The sequence below is a fragment of the Rhea pennata genome, chromosome 25, assembly GCF_028389875.1.
Source record: "Rhea pennata isolate bPtePen1 chromosome 25, bPtePen1.pri, whole genome shotgun sequence".
NCBI classification, from domain to species: domain Eukaryota; kingdom Metazoa; phylum Chordata; class Aves; order Rheiformes; family Rheidae; genus Rhea; species Rhea pennata.
The window spans coordinates 6,998,242-7,019,615 of NC_084687.1; the positions used below are offsets into that span (position 1 = coordinate 6,998,242).

Genomic DNA, 21,374 nt, shown 5'->3' on the forward strand with positions numbered 1-21,374 from the left:
ATGAAGAAGCACCAGTCCGTGCAGGGCACCTTCAGCAGGCTCTTCGGGAGGAAGCATGCCCAGGGGGCTGCCACCTCGCTCTTTGCCACCAACCCGCCTTGGATCTTCACCCAGGAGGTCACCTCCGAGAGCACAGGTGGCACCGGTCAGTCTTCCTCCCTCTTCTATTCTTATTTATCTTCTCATGCTGCTGCTTTTTTGCTTTGCCTTTCCCTGGAGCCGCAGCCTGGGTGGGTGGGGGGACGGTCCAGCTGTCCCCCAGGTGCCTGGTCACAGGTGATGGCCACCATGGGGAGGCTGACCCAGCTGCCACCACCGTGCGCCCTGTCCACAGGATGGTAAAACCTGAGGAGTGATCTGATGTGGCAGGGTTACGAAATGGCAAGTTTCAACCTGCTTAAACCTCCAGAACAGCTGGACTAAGTCCTCCGTGAGGGTAAGGAAAACAGAGGCTCCTAACGAGCCGCCACCTGCTTGAGACCAGCCTCAGCTCTCGTGGGGCCATAGTCCACCCTGAACTTGCTAAAGCAATCCAATAAACGGTCGGGCCCCGTCTTATCGCTCGCAGTCGCTCCCCTCCCAAACTACGCTCCTGCCCAGCTTCAGCGACTTACCTGTAAACCTGTTTCTTGCGTACGTGAGTCCGCGGGGCGAGGGGGGATTGAGGTGCACGGTTCTTCCGCGTTTATTTGTGTTTCTCTGTGGTTCTCACCGCAATACTGCGCCCCGGAGGCTCGAGTGGGAGGGTGCCAGATAGGAGATAGCAGCGTGTGGATGGAGGCTGGTGGCTCCTAATTCCAGCGAGTACTTTGAAATTTAGAGAGGGGAGCGCTGCTCGCTGGGCTGCGTAACGCGCACGGTGCCCGTCAGAGCTGCTGCTCGCGGGCTCTACCCTGAAGGCCAGCAGTGAAACGAAGATAAAACACGAGGGGAAGTTTTGTGTAACCCTTAAATGTGGGGGGGGGACCAACATGCTGATTGCTAACTGTTGCAAGTCTGGGAGGGATTCAGGTTTCCCTGCAGGGTTTTTCTTTTTGCCTTAAGCAAAGAAAAGGCGCTGGGCAGGCCACGCAGCAGAGGCCCCCGGGAGCCTTGCGTCCCGCCTCGGCGCTTCCCGGCGGGCGAGCGCGGGCCGGGCACGGGTCTGCCCGGCTCGGAGGCTCCCGAATGCCGAGGCCTCGGCCGGCCCCGGGGTGCCGGGCGCCGCACGCGCGGCGGCACCGCGCTGCGCCCCGCGGGAGCCCCCGGGAGAGGCTGGACCTCGGCGGCCGGCCCGCGGCCCCGTCCGGGCCGCCCTCCCGGGAGGAGCTGAGGAGCGCGGGTCTGGCGGCGGCAGGCCCTTAGCAGGCGAGTCCTGTTCGTCTCGCAAGGGAAACACAACTGCAAGCACCTCATCTTGCTTTAATTAGACGCTTGCAGATGCTTAGTAAGCTGGGATCAAACGGCCTTGTGATCTTTCATGCACTTTCTCACTGAGTTCAGCGGGTGACTTGTTTAACCCAAAAGTCCGGTCGCGTCAGCCCTTGGAGCTCCTCCATTCCCGCGTGGGCCGGGCTCTCGCCGAGCGGCGCCGGCGCTGCGCGTGCTGCCTGGAGCCGGCCCGCGGCCCGGCGGGACCCGGCGGCTCCCGCTGCGGCGGGGCCCCGCGCCGAGGTTCCCGCGCCCCGACCGCATGGCCTCCGCTTCTCCGCTCCTCGGCTTCTCGTTTTTGTGCGATGCTCGACTCCGCGCTTCGTGTTTTGGGATGAAACCCACTCGGAAGACCGTGCTTCCAAACTTCCTTTCTTTTAAAAAGCTGCTCGCTCTTCGGAGCTGGTGTTTCAGGGAGCAGGAGGTTGTTTGCTTTCCCCTTCGCGCTGAAGCTGCTATCGAAATCTGCTAGGTGGGAACGTTCCTCCTCAGTTTTCCTCCCAGTCGCACGCATTTTGCATGCTTTTCCCCTCCTTCCCGAAACCTTGCACTGCCCTTTAACGTCGCTCTCCTTGGCAACGAATTCTTTGTATCTCCCCTCCCAGCCCAGGTGGGGTTTTCGTGCTTTGTGCTTCGGTGCTTCTGCTTGTTAATTCATGCTGTTAATCAGACACAAAGAATGCAATTAAAGTCATGAGCTTTATTTGCTGTCAGAAATACTCTGGTCCAAAAGGTGTGGTTCAAGGGGAAAGCCCAGGGCCGGGAGCCGGGAGTCCCTGCCGCCCCCGCGGCCGGCCGTGCCTTCCTGCCGCAAGGCCGCGGGGTCTCCGCACGGCGCCCCGTGGTCTGAAGCATCCTGTCGAGCACTGTGTCCTGTCGAGCACTGCGTCCTGTCCAGTGCTAAACACGTCGGAAGCGAATTATCCCAGCGCTGGGTGGGAGGACGTTGCTAGCGCTGGCGGAGCAGCCGGGGCGGCATTTGGGTAGCAGCAAAACGGGCACAAATAAAATAAAATAAAAGGCCGTGGGAAAGGGAGCTCCGCAGGCGCTGGTGGAGCGGTGGGAGGGAGCCCATCGCCAGCCCCGCTTTGGCGCTGGGCTGGCTGCTCCCAGCCGCTCCAAGAGTGTTTTCCTGCACTAAACCCAGCCCAGATGGGGTCAGAGCAATGAGTTGAACGCAACTCATTTTCTGACCCTCCTAAAGCGAGACGTTCGTAGTCGGTTGCCATCAGGCATACCCCTTTCCGGGCGCTGCGAGACGTCACGGCGCCGCTCTGACCCAGCTGGTGCCCCTCTGGGGCCTTGTCCCGGCGTCCGTAACGCGATGCTGACGCGGTCTCCTCTTCCTCGCAGGCGACGTGATCGAAGTGTATTACGGCGATAACGGCTTCGGGGCCATGACCGATTCCGGGACGGCGACACTCAAGCCTCGCCCGCGAGTGCGGCCGCTGCTGACGTTCCTGCCGCTCGTGAGTACCGCGCTCGGCCGGGCCGGGCTGCCGCCCGCGGGAGGCGCGTCGGAGCGGGGGGCAAAGCCGCTCTCCAGCGAAGGTGGATGCAGGGGATTAGAGGGTGATCCGGGTGCATGGTTTACGATGGACTTAGGCAAGGTGTTTGGGCAGGAGACGTGAGCTTTATCGGCCGTGCGCCTTCCAGCTCGGGGGAAGAGCCGAGCCCGTGGGCGAGAGATGCGGCCGGCGGCGTCGCTCCCAGCGTCGCGGCGGGGGGACGAGGCGGCGTCGCGGCGGGGTCCGGGCGGGGGCTGACGGGCTGCGCCGGCCACGGCGCCTTTCTGCGGCACCGAGCCGCAGAAACCGCGCTGGGCGCGGGCTCGGCTGGGCGCTCTCGGCCGCTGTGGGCTTGCGTAGGCGTCATTTGGAGGACGCCTGGGGCATCCAGGTATTTGAGAGGGTGATTAGGAAGTTACGGGGTTGCATGGGTTGTACCGGGTCGTTGTGCCCTCGGTGACACTGTCTGAAGGAGGATTGTGGCAGGTGGACGCAACTGTGTCGGGGCTCCCAGGCTGGAGTAACCTCCACGGGGCTGGGGCCCGGGAGACTCCCGTCCCCTAGCAGGGACCTCAGCAAGCGCTCAAAGAGGAGCAACTGCAGCGATATCGCCATGTCCTTAGAGTGCAACTGGGCTTTTACTGCTGTTCAGAGCTTCTAAAGCTTCACTAGTGCAAATGCTTGGTGCAGGAACAAGCAGCATGAATAGTCCTGGGATAAATAAAAGCTCTCAGCCTAGCAGCGGAGCTTTCTTGCTGCCTTCAGAGGACAGTTGTCCCTGGGCTTTGCTTTCCTTGCCCGCCCTGAGTGGTGGCCCTGCCCGCACCCTCTGCTCCTCTGAAACAAAACGAGAAAACTTCTTGCCCCTGCAAGCCTGGCTAGTTAAACCTCTTACCCTTACAAGGGCCAGTCAGTGCCGGATGCTTGCGTTATTTTGATGAGGTTAAAGCATGATTTGAGTTTGCACCGATGCTTCTGCCACATGCATGCTTGCACTGGGCTGTCCTGCAGCTCCTGCCTTAAGTCCTCCCTTCCCCATGGCCTCCTGCCAGGAGGGTGGCGGTGGCTGGGAAACGGCCGCCCGCGCAGGCATGAGTCAGGACCGCGGGCGGCCGGGACGCGCGCCCTGCCCCTGAGCGCTCCTCCCCTGCAGCCGGGCGGGCAAGGCTGGCCGCGTCCTGCTGGGGGGGCAGGCGAGATCTAACACCCTGCAGCGCTGACGGGGGGTGCCCGGGCGCTGCAGCGGAAGCTCGCCCTGAACGGGACCCTCGGCACTCGAAAATCCGACGGAGGTGTCCCAAACCCAAACTGGAAATGCTGGTTCCCACCTGCCGCCCGCCCACGAGCGGCAGCAGCCCGCCCTGAGCCCTGAGTCAGCGGGAGGTTCGCTGCGGCTCGTCGCGCCCCTGGCAAACACGCACAGAGGAAACGATCTTTCCAGTCATCTGCGAGATTGGCAGCTCCACGGGGCTGCCTTCGTTTTTAGAAGGTGGCTTATGGCATGAGGATGGGTGGCTTTTATTTGAGAGGCGCTGAGCGCTAGCAAGCGCAGCAGAAAGTTTTGGTGTGGAACAGGCTCACCCGGATCTTAGGACCTGCTGAAATGACGTGTCCAAAATTACTAATTGCTTGTGAAACATGGGCTCATTTCCTCCTTGCATAGATGTTTTCCATCTTCCTTCTACCCCATCCTACATGTGCAATACACACGTTGCTTATAGTCCAGGCTGAAGGGGCACTCGGGCATCTCTTCCCTGCAGTGTGCCCGGGAGCGTGCCGGAAGCAATGAATTTCCATACCAAATGGGAGCTCTGGCTTTTTGGCTTTTCTGCGTGGCATTTGTCTTTTCTCTGGACTGGCCGATGCCATCGCCAAATCTCGACGTGCCTCTCCGTTACCTGCTGTCCCCCCCCCCCCCCCGGCTTTTGGCTGATGTTAAGCACCCTGCCTGTGTAGTGCCTTTGGGAGTGGTAAGCGGCGCCTTGTCTGGAGCCAGACTCGCCAAGCCTGATGTTTTGCCACCAGCAGAGATCAATACTGATGTCCCGGCTGGGGCTGAGCAGTCTCGGGGGCTGTGGGTGGGAAGCGTTCCCTCCTGGCTCGTTCACGTGGTTGTAGAGGATTTATGGTCATCTGCAGCACGGTGGACTCGGCAAGCAGAGGGTATCTATTTCCTTACTACCTCTCCAGAGGGAGGAGGGGGATCCCAGGGCCTTGCAGCTCTTTCCCAAAGAGCTGCTGGAGTCGGCGCTGCCCTGGCAGCTGGGTCATGCTAATGCAGTTCCTGAGCCCGGGATGAGGCTGTCGGCACTAACCTCTCAAGGAGACTTTGGGTCCTGTCGCAATCTCTTGTAAAAATAGTGATAATGCCAGCAAAAGGCGAAGGCCACCGGTCCAACCGTTATCCCCGCTTTCATGCGCAGAGCCCGACTGGTCTCGGGATAACGCTCTCCTTGCACGAGGGGCTGCGAACAGCTGACGCGGCAGCTGCCTGGGGCCGAGCCCGCGCCGGCGCGCGGAGGTCCCGTCTGCCGCTTCGGTGCCTCCCGTGCGGCCGGCCGCAGCAGGGGTTCGCGTTTTGGGCAGGCAGCGTCGGAGTCCCGAGCAGGAGGGCACCAGCGCGCGTTTCGTGAGCAACCCGCAGCCCCGGCCGCGAGGCTCTGGGCCGGCGCGAGAAGTGGGTGCTCGGCGCTCCGGGGCAGCCAGCGTGCCACGAATACCTGGCCGCGGGTGGCTCTAATTATCCAGACTGCCCTGGCTCTAAGCAAGCGTGTTGGTTGCTAAATTGCATGGTCCTGCGGCAGCTGAACAGTGCTGAATTTGCAGCAGGAAGGTGGAGGGACTAACTGCGAGAGAAACGCAAACCCCGCGAGCAGCGGCTTTCCCCAGGCTGTCCAGATGTGCTGCTGCTGGAGTTTTCCCAAAAGCTGGAATTCCTTCTGGGGCTTCAGTGACTGCATTGCGCCCTTGAGCCAGCAGCGGCCGATGTTTGCCGGAGGAGAGCACCCGCGAGGGCAGCGGGAGCCGTGACGTTTGCTGGGTAAACGCTGCGGAGCCCCGAGCCCCGCAGTGAAGTAGCCGTGCACCTCCTGGTCCGCCCGAGCAGCGGGGAGGGCCCGTCCGCGCGGCTCGGCCGCTGCTCCTCACTTCACCTGTCCACCCGAAAGTCAGCTGCTGCCCCAGGGCCTCCCTACGTAGGAAACAGCGCTAGACCCCGTCGGGCTCCCAGCGGCACGGATAACTTGCTCTGCGGCTGGGGCCTGCTCCTCAGCTCTTCGTTCTCAGGCCTTGGGCGTAAAACTAACGACTCTCTCTCGACTCTTGCAGAACGCCCAGGAATCCCATGGGGTGGCCGTGCCAACGCCGTCTGTGCCCGAAGACTTTAAAGAAAAAGCAGCTCTGGGTAAGAGATCTTCCCCGCTAAGCGTTAGCAATACCAAGCCCTCGGCCTCGGGGTGTTCTTCGAAGCAACCGTGCTTGTATCTAGCTCTGGAGCAGATAGCCTGATTCTGAGATTTCAGAGCTAAAATCGAGCTTCTGTTAATAAATCTTCATTTCTGATGGTGATTTTTGAGTTGAAAGCACTCATTTCTAAAGATGAAGCATGGTAGCTGTTGCAGCTAGGCAAGCTTTGGATAGCCCTGAATTAGATAACCTGGCGCCCCTGGGGGGTAGCGTGTCGGGGGCGTTTCAGGCCCTCGCAGGGCAGGTGGAGAAGCTGTTACAGCTGCTGTGCTCGCGCTTTCTTGCAGACCCCGGCTCCCAGATGAACGGGAACCACCGGATGTACAGCTCGGTCGGAGACCTGCGCCCGCGGGCGGCGGAGGAGGACTCCCTGGAGGAAGACATCCCACCGCCGCCGTCGGTGCCCCCGCCACCACCACCGGCACCTGTGTTGTCACCACCACCACCACCCGTGGTGGCACCCGCGACTCCAACACTGTCTGAGATAGTGGTGCCCCCGCCGCCTGCCGTGGCACCCCCACCACCGCCAGCATCTGCCTCGTCCCCCCCTGGCACGCCTGCCCCCCCAGACTTCATCCCCCCGGCGCCCCCCTTCTCCACGGGCATCTGCAAATGGAAATCGGAGACTGTGCTCAACACAAGGCAGGTGGACGCGGAGGGGCCAGCGTGTCCAGGCGAGGCTGAGGCCGGGGTGCCAGCGGTCCCCGGCCAGGAGAGCCTGCAGCCCAAGCCCTGCCCTGAGCCACACCTGACTTTCCCCAGGTCCTTCAAAGTGCCTCCCCCAGCCCCAGCCAGGTCTTCCTCCATCCCTGTGCAGGAGGCAGATGCCCTGGGGAAGAAGGAGCCCTTCCCCAAGCAGCCTCATGCCCGGCCACCGCTCCCGCCGTGTTTCACCATCCGGCCGGCAGCCAAGGTGCACTCATCAGGAGACACTGAGCAGAGAAGTGCTACATTGAGGCAGCCCATTGCAAAGCCGGCTGTGACAGCCACCCAGCCTCCAAGCCCGAGGCCGGGGTTAGCATCCAGCAAAGACACTAATTCTGATGGTTGCCAGCCCCTGCCACCAGGCTTGGACTCCGAGAAAGTTCCTCGGTCCCAAAAGGGTGAGAACAACTCATCTCCAAAGTCTGAATTTCTTACTGCAAATGACCTGGAACTCCCCCCTCCAGACTATCCCTCCTCAGATGAGGACTGGAAGGAGGCCAGCAACCTCAACAGGCTGAAACATGAACTCGTGGCTCTCCTGTCCTCTTCCAAGCGGGAGGAGCGGCAGGTGGATAGACCAGTAGTTCCCCGGCCCATGAGCAGTGCTGCTGATTGTGCTGGTAGTGACAAGATCAGCTCTGATGGATCCAAGCTTACTAAACCTGTTGGGAAGAACTCACAGTTACCCAAGGGAGGAGAAAGTGAGAAGAGAGAGAAGATCTGTATCAGTGCAGCCTCTGCTAGAGGGAGCTCCTCCAATGTGGTTCTTCCAGCTCCAGAGAATAAACCTGCCAACCCACAACCCAACAGCGTTATGAAAATCAGGAATGAGCTGGAGGCTGTGCTATCCTTGAAGAAAGAGGGAAAACCTTCCCTGGGATTTGGCAGCCAGAAGCAGAGTCCAGAGGATGGCAGCAGCTCCCTACGTTCAGGTATGGGCCATGTTGATCCTGGTGGCTCCCTGCTGCCAAAACCTGCTCCAGGTCAACTCCAACCCATAGCTGCTGCAGAGAAGGAAGAGAAGGTGCAGGAGGATCACCAGATGCCTAATGCCCCCTCTGTCAGTGACACTTTGGAGGATATAAACCCTGTTCCCAAGCACATGTCCCCTGAGAGCAGCCTGAGTGCCCCAGACCAACCCCAGAAACCAAAGGATGAACTCCTGGTCTCAGCCTCCCCATTACCCTCCTCTCCAGAGACTCTTTCACCCACACAAAGCCCAGCGCCATGGTCTGATGCATCCCTATTCCAGTACAAAATCCATCGGGCCAGGGTCGACTCGACAGACTGCCTGCACGCTGAGAGCTCGGGTGAGAACGGCGATGGAAAAGGTGCGAGTCTGTGCCCTGCCGAGAGCGTGCCCATGCCCTCGGAGCCACTGGGCTCCTCGAGAGCAGGCCAAGATGATGTGCTGATCCACCCCGTCACAGGCGAGAAGGTGGAGAAGGGCTCCCCCATGGCCTTGCTCCTGGCCGCAAAGCAGCGGGCGCAGAGGAGTCGGCAGGCTCCGTCCCGGCGCAGCAGCGACATGGGCGAGAAGCCGCAGGTTAAGGTACCTCAGAAACTTGGCAGCACTCTGCTGGAAACGGCCTCCACCAGCTTCTACCGTGATGAGTCCAAGCCTTATTCCTTCACAGTGGTACCCCGGTCCCACCGGACAGCTGCCCTCAGCCAGGCTGGAGATGAGTTGCCCCCGACAAGCTCCGCTCTCGCTGACGGTGCTGTGGGCTTGGCCGAGTCTGGGCAGAGGCAGAGCAAACCACAGTCCTTCTCCAGCCCTCCTGAGCAAAGCTGGACAGTGCAGAGGCCAAGCAAGGAGGATCCCCAGGGCTTTGTGAGGCACCAAAGGGTGCCTGCCTCCAGCTTAGTGCGAGGCCTCCTGGAATCGAGCCAGCCCAAACCCCCAGACCTGCCGAAGAGCGGTGCCTCTCCGCCCCATGGCCTAGTGTCCAGCAAGGAAGAGGAGAATGGGGAGATTCTGGATTATGAAATTATCCCCCCGCCACCGGAGTTCAGCAACAATGCAGATGATGCTGAAGATGCTTCTCTGAACAGGGAAGCCAATCACAAATGTCCCAGCTTCCCCGACTACAGCCGAACCTCGGAAACACCACAGTACTTCCGGTGGCCCAGCCATGACTACGGCAGGAGCTACGATCTGCTTTCCCAAAGGTCCTCAGAAAAAAGCAGAAGGAATAGCGACTTCACTCCTCAGTATCCAGATTTCAGCACCTCTGTGAGTTACTTTAGTCGCTACCCAAACAACCGCCCGCTGATCAAAAAGCGTCTGTACGTGTCTGAGCCTGACCGGTCCCACCCAAGAGCAGCTGCAGCCTCCCGGGGCATTGGCACGCTCGCGTCCTACAGCCCCGGTGCTGGCGGGTTCCCCTCCTCGGCCGCGGAGGGGATGCGCCGGGTCAACTCTGCCCACCGGAGCGCCTCGGGGAGCATGCAGGGCAAGAGGACAGCTGTGGAAACGCCCGGGAAAGCCATGTCTTACAGCAACACCAGCAACGATGCCAAGCGCAAGGGGCAGAACGGGGATTATTCGCCTGCCAGCACGGCAGCAGCCAGCAGGTACAGTCCTTTCCTGTGCTTCTGGCTGAGCCGGGTCCTCTGGATCTCACTGAAGCTTTGAGGAGAGAAGGGTTTGGGTCCCCAGGCTGCTTCTGCGAGCAGTACCAGGGCATGAAAGACGGCACCACACCTCTGCCTGCTTTGTGCAAGGGTGTACCTTGACCATGTCTTCTCTAGTGCTGGTTGCTCTTCGAAACCTGTGTCTCACAGTCACAACACAGCATCCAGCTCTTCCTCCCACTTTGGTTCTGGGCTGGGCTTTTGCTTTGTTCTTCCCACTGATTCTAACCTTCACCTTGGCCTTGATTGCTCTCTTCTCCTGGCATCTTTTAATTAAGACTTGAGGTTTGCTTAATGGCAGAATATTCCCCTTAACTGAACTGGCTGTGGCGCTTCTCACAGTGCGCTTGCTGCGGTCCTGAGGACGAACAGAAGTGCAGTGTGTGTCAGCGTCTAGCACTGCTGTGGCAGTTGCAAAACCCGCAGAAGCACTATGAAGAAGTGTTACCATGGGTCTTTCCAACCAGTGGGTGGTGGAGTGACCAGTGCGGTCAGAAAGCAGCACAGGAGAGAGAGTGTCAAGGATGGGACCTCCTCAGCCATGCTTGGCCCTCCAAACATGTACTTGTGTGGATGGGATGTCCCCCACAGAGGGATACCAATGGGGACAGACAAGTTCAGAGATGAGACTGACACTTTCCTGGGGGAAGTGAAGGTTGGCCCCTCCTTCCTTTTCAAAGTGTTGCTGTTTTGACTAAAGACAGATAGTTGGGGTTTTTTTGTTTTTTGGCTCTCAGTAACCTCCTCCTTGTGTTTCCACTGCAGACCTGTTCATGGCAGTGCCCAGTACAGCGGACCCACGAACACCTTCATGGTCAGGCCTGGGACACGGCAGCCCATCTCTTACATGTACCAGAGCAGCCATCGATAGGGTTGTCCGGAGAGTCGCTCTGCTGCCTTTGCGTTTACGCTGGGAAGATGTTAACGTGCACTTGGGTGGAACTTCTCCTTCTCTGTGGGCGCCAGGACTCTCCCAACCCAGGCTTGTGAATATGCCGCTTGCAAACTACTGACAGTGAAGGCAGGGAGTGGATCTGGGACTTGGACTCTTCTCTAAAGACTGTCACGGAGCGTAGTTACTGCAGAGGATCAGCTGCTGTGCTGTTACGTGAGCAAACACATTTTTCTTTCTCCTCTTTCTTCCCACCCCAAAGTATTATTTTCAAAACTGCAGTCTAATAGGTCTTCTAAGAAGAAAGTAAAAAAGCATCTTTGGCTCTCTATAAAGAGCGTAACCACTGAGGAGGGTTTTTTTGTTTAATTGGTTTGGATACAACATGCTTGGGAGTAGGAAGAAGCCAACCGGAGGATGTGCGTAACGGAAGCAAACAGCCTGTATCCGAGCCTAGGGGAATCGTAGTGCAGGAGGCCAGGTGGGTAGAGAGTAGTTTAGGATGTCCAGGGTCTGATCTCCACTGCCACCACCTCCCTCGGCAGCCTTGAGCGACTCGGTCGGGTCCTGGCTGGTGGGGACGGCCGAGAGCCGGAGGCTTCCTCCGCCGAGGCCGGACCTTCCCGCCCCGGCCGCGTGGCCGCGGCGCGGGTGCGCAGATTTACTGCCCTTGCTTTCCTGCTCTGTCGCCTGCAAATGTTTGCTGCTCATCGCGGAAGAACGCCGGGAGGCCTGGGGGGGTGTTCGTGAGGCACCCCGGGCACGTCAGACTCGCAAATGCTTTTTTATTTTCACTTTGCCAGAGCTCATGGGAACGGTTGTGACTTGCAGAAGAACTATGCTGCCATAACCGTGGTTTTAGTTTGCCTGACTAGGGGGACTGAGAAGCTAGGTTTTAGTGCAACTGTACAGTATTTGACCCTTGGTGGTGTGTGAAGTGCCTTTAGTGAGATGCTAAGAGACCCGTCTGCACCGCTTCCAGCCGCGCGCTGTGCACGCTCGGCTCCCCGGCCCCGCTTGTGTCGGCTGCGACCGCTGGCAACGGCAACGCAGGGCGACGGGAGAGCTGAGAGCAGCCTTAGAGACGGTATTTCGTACTATGGAGAGAGCAACACAATCCTGTTTTAACTGACCAAAGTTTTGAATAGCTAACTTTCTGAAATTAGAATTAAACATAATGTTCCTCCTAGGTAAACTTGCCAAAAAATACTGTAAGATAAATGTAAAAACTTGTAGAGAAATTTTTCTAATCACTGACAAACTAAAAGCACTTTGAGACATTAGTCTACTGTTACTGAAAGCACTTTTTTCACTATTACACAGCTAGTTTTGCTCAAGCTTATCCCACGTTGTCTCTGTTTATAGAGGGATTTTGCTCTATGGTTTAATTCAAAATTCAGTGATAAATATTCCTTGACATGCAATTTTCAGACCAGTTATGTGACATTAGTCATGATGTTGAATTTCTAGGCTTTGTTATTTCCAGCTCTAATTATCTAATAATTTAACAGCTGTTTCAAATACTGCGTAGACATCAAAGTATACTGAACTTTACTTTGCTCTGAATAAAATGAGAATGCAAATACTGTAATCGGTCTAACATCTCAATTCCAATGGCATTTTCAAGCCAGTAAGTTAAAGTAACCTGGAATATTTCCAAACATGCTCTCTCCAGCCAGTATTGAAGTAACATATTTAAAATACCTGGGTGTTGGTTTACAAAAAAAAAAAAAAAAAAAAAAAAAAAAAAAAAAAAAAAAACCACTATGGAGAGAGGAATGCAAGGGAAGGAGCAGCTTTCTGGGCACCTGTGTGCCATGTACTTGCAGCCCCACTCCAGCCACGGACGTTCACCCACGCGAGGAGCTGTCTGGAGAAGCCTTATCTTGGTACGTAAACCGAGGCATGACGCCGCTTGAGCAGCGTCAGGGTTGTGCTGTAGTGTGGGATGAAACTTCACAGCTTCACTTTAAAAACAAAACCCTACAACTACCTCCCTGGAAGCACTGCAGTCTGACTTTTTTATTATTATTATTTGTTTCCCGATACAATTTTTTGCAAAATGAGGAATTGTAACTAGAACGAAGCTCTGAAAAGCACAGTCTTTAAAGAGCTGTTGGGAGGTTCAGCCTCAGAAGTTGACTTTGTCCAGAACTGGTTTTTCTCCCATTTGTGTGGGTTCTCTGCCTCCAGTAAAAATTCACCTAACTTTGAGCATATTCCCTACGATTCATTTTTTTCAGAGCAAAATGTGAAGGTGTGATGCTGGCACTTGCTCAGAATTTCACGGTTGCTCTTTCATGCAGACACACAGTTTGCATGTAGTTGCACCACCGTGTTACGTAGTGCGGAGTGTCTTGTTTCCGGCAGCTGTATATTTGTTTATATTAAATGCTAGAAGCAGAACAGGAGTCAGTTTTGTGAAATAGCCGTTACTCACTTAAAGAACACCCCTTTGGGAGCGTGTGGGGCACGGGGCCGTTGCTCAGGTGGCACTGCTCGGTCGTGAAATGGTTTAACGTGAATGTTTGAAGCAGTGAAGCCGGTCTGTCCTTCGGTGTCTCGGGCTAGCCCTGCCGCTTCTGAGCGCAGGAGCAAAATTCTAGTGTTTCAGTAACGACGAGGCGTTTAGGCTGAGGCTGTTGGAGAACTGTTCATGTTACAAAGAAATCACTGTCGGAGCTGCTGGCAGCCAAAGTGCTTAGGGCAAAAGTTGTATCGCTAATGAAGAGTGAGAAGCTGTGAGCTGCAAGGCTGACGGGGAAGAGCTCCCTCCTCCCTGGACTGGTGACTTGTCAGGACAGCACATAGATAAACTACTCTGACCCCTGTTTCTTCTCCCCAACTGTATTTCTCTAAATAAGTTCAGCAATAGAGGAGGGAGAGACTCAGGTGTGGCAACACAGCAAGTGCCTTATAGCCACGGTGCTGAAAGCTGTTTTGAAACCTGACAATGAAACTCTTCTAACATTTCAACCCTCTCCAACAGTTTGGTCATTCAAGTCTTGATGCAGCTTAAATTATCCCCTGCAGCTGCCTCTTCCTCAAAAGTACCTGCTAAGTAATACAGAGTAACTGATAGCTTTACTTGTGTGTTAACAAAGTCTCTTATTTATGAGTGCTGCCATGGAACATCAGCCTTCTTGCATTAAATATGTCTGGACATACTGAATGTGTGGTCTGACATTTTTGAGTACTGTTTTTAAAGAGTTCATCATCTACTGTAAAATCACGTCTCTTGCATGTGAGATTAAAAGGACAGAAAAAAAGCTCAACTTGGCCTTAGCAGTAGTCTGAATTTCATCTTACATAGGGCTTGGGCCGATTGCTACTCACCGGTTGTTGATACAAAGCCCTGTGGCAATGTAGATGTTTTTTGGGAGCCTGATCAAGAAATAAATGGGCAGCTAGCTCTAGGTGTGTGTCACTTACTTCAGAAACAGCCTTTGCATCCAGCTGGTTAGGCAGGCTGACAAAGTATGGTTCAACTTGTGCTTCTATAAATAAAATTCTTCATTTTGAGCTTTTCATTAGTAATGAAACCTGCATGCTCATTTGCAAGTCCTAACTAGAATGCGTTTTTCTTAAAATTGAAAGTGCAGCGTGAGCAATGCAAGCAAAAACATAAAAGGCAGGCTTGTCTTCATAGTGGCTTACTCTCTTCACTCATCTAAATCATACTTATTTGCATTCTCATCTCTTTAATCCAGCTCTGGCTGCAAAACAAGTTTTTTTTTTCATTAGCAAAGTGTGCAATGTCTTGAATTTTTTGCTCTAGCTACAGACTATTTATGGAAAAAAGCGTCCCCTAACTTAAGCGGCATGTAAATTAGCCTTGACAGTGTGAACATTCCACAAAACCTAGGAAATTCTTTCATTCTTTGGCAGATAGCTTCAAGCCAATTAGCAGTGATGCGGTCATGTTTCTGCAGCGCTGTCTGCATGATTCAAGCGATGCTGATGTGCCTATTCAATATAACCTTGCTAGCAATTGTACACGCACTTAGGAACCAAGTTAACACAACACTAAGACAAACTCTCTCTTCTGTGCTTCTCTTTTTATGGTGAAAAAACAAGGGTATGTTGTAGTAACGGTAGGTACTCATTAAAGAAACGTGTCACTTCTCGAGCAGTACTGCTCTCCTGTCAAGCTGGCATTTGCTGCCCTCCTGTGGCAGAACACAAAGTTTACTCCAAAGATTTGCAGGCTGCTGAAGCATTTTTGTGCTTCCATTCTTAAAGACTTTTTTTTTAAGTAATTACAAAACAGGGCTAACCCCATACAGGTTTTATCTGCCAGCATTATGTTTGATTTTATGTCTTGTTCTGTTCTAGTGCTTCGCTTACAAATAAGTTTGAGAAACTTACTTGGTTTAATACTTCTCCTTGATACTTGAAATTTTTCATTTTAACAATGCACAGTTAATAGCCTACTTCAAGTTTGGAAAGAAAAGTTTCTTGAAAATAAGCTAAAGGGTTTATAGCTTGCCTCATCCTAGTGTTGAGGAATCACAGTACCCTAGCATTAAACAGTAACGTAGCCAGTGTCATTTAAGAATACTTTTATCTTCAGGGACTGAAATTGCAACTTAAACTTTTAATATGTGAATTATTTCAACTAGCTCTTACATCTTATGTTAATTTTACCAGCATGTTCCTGAATAGGGCCACTGCCTTCACTGCTGCATGGGACTTGGAGCACTGGAGTCAGCCAGATCCACCAACGGGCTCTGTGTACCCACGGTGCCCTGAAACTGATCTATGTACTTTGCTTAAGTGTCATACTAAACCGGAAGGCTTTGCTGGATCTAGCCTCTGGGTTATTAAAATTGAGATGCAGTACATAACATACAACCTATGACCCAGATACAAGCTTTGTGATTGAACATAAGGTGAAAAATATTATAGAAATGGCTGAGTAAAACTTGCATCCAGTTACAAATGAAAACTATGATTTATTTAAAAACTGCCATTTTCATCCGTTTCACAAATAGCACAAGACCTGTTTCCGTTTTCAATATGCTATCAGAGGTCTGTAACAGGTAATTTTTTTTGTTGTTGTTGCTGTGGAAGAGTAGTTTAAAGAAACTTGTCAGTTTTCATACCAGTTTACCTTGCCCTTGTAATACACTGCTCTAGATCAGGAACTCTGTTCTGTGAACAGCTGAGTGATGTTAGAATTCAAAGGAGCAACCTGCATTTGAAAAGAGCATGAGAGAAACAGAATGGAAAAGCTTAATCTGCCTAAAAATTAATTGTGGGTGCTGTATAATTTGGATTTTTCAAAGTACAGGTTTTCAGAGATGAGCACACTGGAAGTGGCTTACATTTTCTTTAGTGTTGTTAGCAGGCTAAACAAACAGAGGTAGCATTCACTTCAATAGCATTTTCTTTGTTTCACTAGTCAGGACCCACTTCTATTGGTCTAGGGAAGATTGGTGCTGACCAAACCAGACCTAGAGCAGTGGCAATGCATGCAGAGCAACTGTATACTATATTCCAGGGAAACATATTAGTTTGAGAAAAGTTAAAGTAGTATATTACAAAAAACACCTCTAAGGTGTTGTGCAGTCAGTTTTAGGGATTATGGGAATGTTTGGGGTTTCCCCCCATCTTTAGCACAAAATGCCACTCATTACAAGTGCACAATGAATTATCTTATGTCACTAAGCAGAGTCTAGTTATAAGAGCAAACAAATGAAAATTGAAGTCCTTAGTCCAGTTTTTCCCTTACATAAACTCTTCTTCAAAAGCTTTTAATACTTCAATAATTGTCTTCATCACAGAGGAGTGGAAACGGTGTCGAATAGCACAGCAATTGCTAACTTCTGTTGGCTTTCAGCATTCTACAAAAACAGCCCCCTTGAGCTGGCCTCAGCTTCAACTCACCATTGAACATTGCAGGTCCTAGTATTTCAGTGTCTAACACTGAAACACAAAGGTACTTAACCATAATGCTGCATTCTGGATCCTTATCATACAGGGTACAAGATTCCTCTCACTGAGTGCTGGTATTCTTAAATACACATCAGTGGAGCAGAAGTACACAGTGCTTACTGTGGGATCAACACTAGCAGACAGCTGAGACCAACCCTCTCCCTGCATGCTGCATTAAGGATAACAGTAGAGCCTTTCTCCTCTTTCACTGCCAAGGCAAGTGTTTTTCTGCAGTTAAAAGGATCAATTAATGCTGTTATTAATCTAATAGCAAAAATCTTTGTGCAAGTAAGGTTCTTGTATTCAGTTAACTATGGCAAGAAGGGTTTTTTTCCAACTTCCGAGTATTTTGTTTCTATTACTTCTTGAAGAACTGAGAGAAGAAACAATTTTTATTATACCTAATTGCCTGTCTCTCCAAGACTCCTCTGTGCCTGAAGTCAGTATTTTTCTGTGCAACATACTGAAGTCTTATCACAGGTGAAGCTGGACTGCTAGAGAGGGTAAAGTCTGTTCTGTAATGAACTTGTGCCTGATTCAATATTACTACAAGAACCTTCTTGGCCACAAGCTTGAAGGCAGAAAACAGACCATACCCAGTCTGGTTCACAAACACCTTTGACTTCAGCAGAATCAGAGTAACACGAGGAAGGAATTCAAACCAATGAGTTTATAAAACTATTCTTTTACACAGTTGATTCCAGAAGCTTCACCAGTTGGTAGCAGTACACTGTGATGTAAAACCTGATGATCCCATCCAACTGTAGTGAGCAAGGCATTGTCTGAAGGAGACCATGATAAGCCTTTTACAAAGTCTCGATGAGAACGGTTTCTGAACCTGGAAAATAGGAACACCCCCAGTAAGCATAAGCACTGCCACTAAGCATGATTATGGGCTTGTGGCACTTCCAACTTTTCGTGTGTTAGGATGATGCTCCCCAATTTAGGTGTTTTTATCTTTCCCTCAGTATATGGATAAACAATTAGTTTAATCAGAAGTTGATAGGACAAATGCAATAGATACATTCTGTCTAGTACTTACACCTCTGAAAGGTTTGAGTCAAGAACAGCTACTGAGCAGTCTTCACTGATTGAAGCCAGGAAGGGTGAACTAGGAAAGAGAAATGAGACCAGTGTTAGAGCAAATTCATGAAAGTGTCTTTGGAAAAACTTGAGAAAACTTAAGTCTTAGTGGAAATATTTTCATCTTCATTATTATTTGGTAAGTTGCCAGCATGCTAAGCAAGAATCCTCTACTAATCTCTGAAAACAGGTAATCTTTCCTCTTAGCATAGAAGTGACTGCCACAGTGAGTGGGTAAATTCTGAATGTTGTAAAAATGGTGTCCTATGTACAGTCACACATTTCTGGTCAAAACACAGGCATTGTTTACTGTTCTTTACCATTGATCTTCCTCTACAGAAAGTCCAGAAAGAGTACTCCCATTTGTTTTACCCTAAGAACAAAAAAGGCCTACAAGCCTGTATAGTCATACACTTTACAGCAGCATCTCAGACAGTACCTATGTGTAGAAAATGCAAACCCCGTGATACTTCGGGAATGCACAGCAGAGCTGAGGGCAGAATCGGGCTTCTTTGTGTCTACTAGTGCAACTGTCCCATTTTCATCACCTTTGAGAGAGTCAGAAGGAATTACGTTATTAGTAAAGCTGTCAAGTGAAAACAGATGCTTCAATTTCTCTAGTGATAGTTAAACAATGAGACTGCTTCTTACCCAAAGCAAAGATGTCACTTTTTTGTGGATGCCACATGACTGAGGTAGGGAGGTAACTGCAGGCACTGCAAACTAAGTAAATAAATAGTGCAAAGAGGATGGTCAGTACAAAGACATCCCTACAGTGTCTCAATTAGCACTGCTACTGCACTAAGACACTTTTTAAAAAGCATATTTTACTTCTGTGAAATTGTTAGATTTCTTTAGCTTTTATTATTTTTTTCTCCCCAAATAACCAGATCATTAGGCTGAAGTTAGGCATAAGTGAAGTCAGACAAACCAGTGTATTTCTTCCCGCCAACACACACACAAGCACTGACTGCATATAGAAGCATACCAATTCGAGTAGCTGGTTTGGGGCATCTGGTGTCCCAGAGTAATGTTCTGCTGTCCTATAAATCCAAAGTGAATGAAAAGATTTTTATAATTTATTTGCAGCAGAAGTAAGCACAAACTTTGAGATGCACTGTCCTACCACCACTGACCCATGTTGAAACCTGCACCATCTCTTTCCTTATATTTAAAATGATGCTGCCATTAATGACAAGTTAGCTCCTTCAGTCATCCCCAGAACAGACAGATCTACAGACAGAGCTAGGAACTCTCACATTTTAATAAAAACTGGTATAAATCAGCTCAATAAACTCATCAATTGATACTAATCAGACTGAAACATTTAAAGAAAATGCATGGACACAACATAACACAATGGGTGGTTTAGCAATAAATGTACTTAACTGTACAAATTTAAAGTTAAATCACTCATATCTCACTTGTATCAGGTAGATTTAGACAGAGAATTAGCTTTACCTCAGCACAGGACAGGAACATAGTGTCCTTACCAGGACAGGAAGCCACACATGTCACTGCACCAGAGTGAGCTATCAAAAGCACAAAAGAATAAGGAGTCTGAAAGACTGCACCCAACCTTCCAGCATATTCCTAATGTTTAACCACATGATAGGGAAAAGGCACCTAGCAACTCTTGAGGCCTAGCAGCATAATAAAAAATAGCTTATACCCAGACTGAGGCTAACTTCTGCTCACTGATATCCAACTACTTCCTACCAAACTGATGAGCTGCCAAATCCAACCAGAGCCACTGTAGTCAAGTCCCTGTGATTGTGCCTAAGCTTGAACAAGCCCTGCTAGACAAGACATCAGTTAAAAAAGAGGAAAGGCAAACAAGCAAAGTACAGCTGAAGCCTCCGTCTCCTGTCTCTGCTGTGACTAGAGAGCACATATCTCCTGAGATGTCATCCTACATCTCCAGTGAGCTCTTTTCAAAATAAACATGGATTAGAAGATCACGTGATCACATACAACTCCAAGAAAGATTTCACCCTAGAAAAATATTGTAAAATACACTTAGAGATGCAAGATGAGCTAAATCTTATAGCATACATTTATAGGGAGAAATAAACAACCACCACCCCAGAATAACATACAGTTGTGTGGGAAGCATTATAGACAGGCTAATGTTAAATCATGCTGTCCACTGGCCCATGGGAAATAACCAACGATGCTGCAGAACCAAACACTGTATGTTACACCTGCAAGAGACCAGGCAGAGCAAGAGGAACAAGTCATGACAGCATGACACTCACCTCTGTAAGAATGCAGCACAGTTTGTTGTGGAAGGTCCCAAACTTTCACACTGCAGATAAAAGCAAGCTGTTAGGAAGAGTGATGGAGAAATCACTCAGAGCAGGAATAGCAGAGCAAGGGGCACTAACCAGAAGTCTCTGCTGCCGCTGACAGCCTGGGTGCTGTTAGCAAGAACACTCACTGTCATCACAATATCATCATGCTCGTATTTACAGAATTTATTCACAATGAGGGTTTCATTTTCATCCAGCTCCCAGAGCTCCACAGCACCTGGAAGAGAGAAGATGAGGCTGACTTCAGCAAGAGCAAGGGTGACTGGCATATCCAGTGCCCAGTCCCTTTCACTCAGGAAGTCCCCCCTTCCTCATGGAACAGGGACAGTGGCTGAACAAGACTGTCCAGGGTACCTCTCCCGGCACACTCAGCATGCTGTAAGGTCAGGGAGCTCCACAAGGCTGGGGCCCAGGGGGCAGAAACCTTTCCCCACCCCTGGAGCAGGGCCAAGACTCCCTTTATTCCCCAGCAGTAGGGCCAAGCTCCCTCTCCTTCATCACCGAACAGTGAGGTCTTTCAAGCCCCTTCCCCAAGAGGGGCACCAAGACCCCTCTCATCCCCGAGGAACGGGCTCCCCCAAGCCCCTACCCCAAGAGGGGCACCAAGACCCCTCTCACCCCCCAGGAACGGGCTCCCCCAAGCCCCTTCCCCAAGAGGGGCACCAAGACCCCTCTCACCCCCCAGGAACGGGCTCCCCCAAACCCCTACCCCAAGAGGGGCACCAAGACCCCTCTCATCCCCCAGGAACGGGCTCCCCCAAGCCCCTACCCCAAGGGGGGCACCAAGACCCCTCTCATCCCCCAGGAACGGGCTCCCCCAAGCCCCTACCCCAAGAGGGGCACCAAGACCCCTCTCATCCCCCAGGAACGGGCTCCCCCAAGCCCCTACCCCAAGGGGGGCACCAAGACCCCTCCCGCCCCCGAGGCGCAGCCCCTGGGAGCAGGGTGCTCTCGGCACGTCCCCCCTTACCGGAGTCGGAGGCCACCAGGATGCCCTTGTCGGCCACCCAGCGCAGGTCGGCGACGCCCGCCTCGGTCTGGACGCCGGCGGTGCAGAAGCCCTCGCTGGGGGCGCGGCGGGGGTCGGCGAAGACCCAGATGGAGCCGGCCCAGCAGCGCCCTGTGAGCGCGGAGGCGCCCAGCAGCAGGGCCCCGTCTGCGGGAGGGACACGGGGGTGGGTTGGGGATGGAGGTGGCTGCGCGCCCGCCGCCCCCCCCCGCCAGGCCGCGGCCCGCTACCTGCGCGGTAGTGCGCGCCCTCCAGGTGCCGCTCCATGCAGGCGGGCGCGTTGGGCGGGATGTTCCACTCGGGCCCCGCGCCAGGACCGGCCTCGAGCTCGGGCTCGGGCTCGGGCCCGTCCGCCGGCGGGGGCGGCGGGGGCGGCGGCTGCTCGGGCGGCGGCGGCTCCTCCATGGCGGCGCGCA

The 21,374-nt window shown here is 52.5% G+C and overlaps 2 protein-coding genes across 2 annotated transcripts; one reads left to right on the forward strand and one right to left on the reverse strand.

Moving 5' to 3' along the window:
* Nucleotides 1-10,596, forward strand: C25H6orf132 (chromosome 25 C6orf132 homolog). The gene is made up of 5 exons (XM_062594822.1): nt 1-145; nt 2,764-2,879; nt 6,246-6,321; nt 6,671-9,665; nt 10,491-10,596. The coding sequence occupies exons 1-5, from the start codon at nt 1-3 to the stop codon at nt 10,594-10,596; spliced, it is 3,438 nt and encodes a 1,145-aa protein (XP_062450806.1).
* A 4,956-nt stretch (nt 10,597-15,552) lies between these two features.
* WDR77 (WD repeat domain 77) lies at nt 15,553-21,363 on the reverse strand. The gene is made up of 10 exons (XM_062594939.1): nt 21,189-21,363; nt 20,920-21,105; nt 20,025-20,166; nt 19,896-19,945; nt 19,099-19,169; nt 18,626-18,680; nt 18,289-18,360; nt 18,077-18,185; nt 17,597-17,665; nt 15,553-17,392 (listed from the first exon to the last, which is right to left on the reverse strand). The coding sequence occupies exons 1-10, from the start codon at nt 21,361-21,363 to the stop codon at nt 17,233-17,235; spliced, it is 1,089 nt and encodes a 362-aa protein (XP_062450923.1). The 3' UTR covers nt 15,553-17,232.
* Between the last annotated feature and the right edge of the window lie 11 nt (nt 21,364-21,374).

Coding starts and splice junctions, on each gene's coding strand:
- C25H6orf132 (XM_062594822.1), top strand. CDS start 1: ATGAAGAAGCACCAGTCCGTGCAGGGCACCTTCAGCAGGCTCTTCGGG. Junction 6,322..6,670: donor TAAAGAAAAAGCAGCTCTGG/GTAAGAGATCTT, acceptor GCTTTCTTGCAG/ACCCCGGCTCCCAGATGAAC. Junction 9,666..10,490: donor AGCACGGCAGCAGCCAGCAG/GTACAGTCCTTT, acceptor TTTCCACTGCAG/ACCTGTTCATGGCAGTGCCC.
- WDR77 (XM_062594939.1), bottom strand. CDS start 21,363: ATGGAGGAGCCGCCGCCGCCCGAGCAGCCGCCGCCCCCGCCGCCCCCG. Junction 21,106..21,188: donor GGGCGCGCACTACCGCGCAG/GTAGCGGGCCGC, acceptor TCCCTCCCGCAG/ACGGGGCCCTGCTGCTGGGC. Junction 19,170..19,895: donor TGTGCTGCATTCTTACAGAG/GTGAGTGTCATG, acceptor TGCTTTTGATAG/CTCACTCTGGTGCAGTGACA.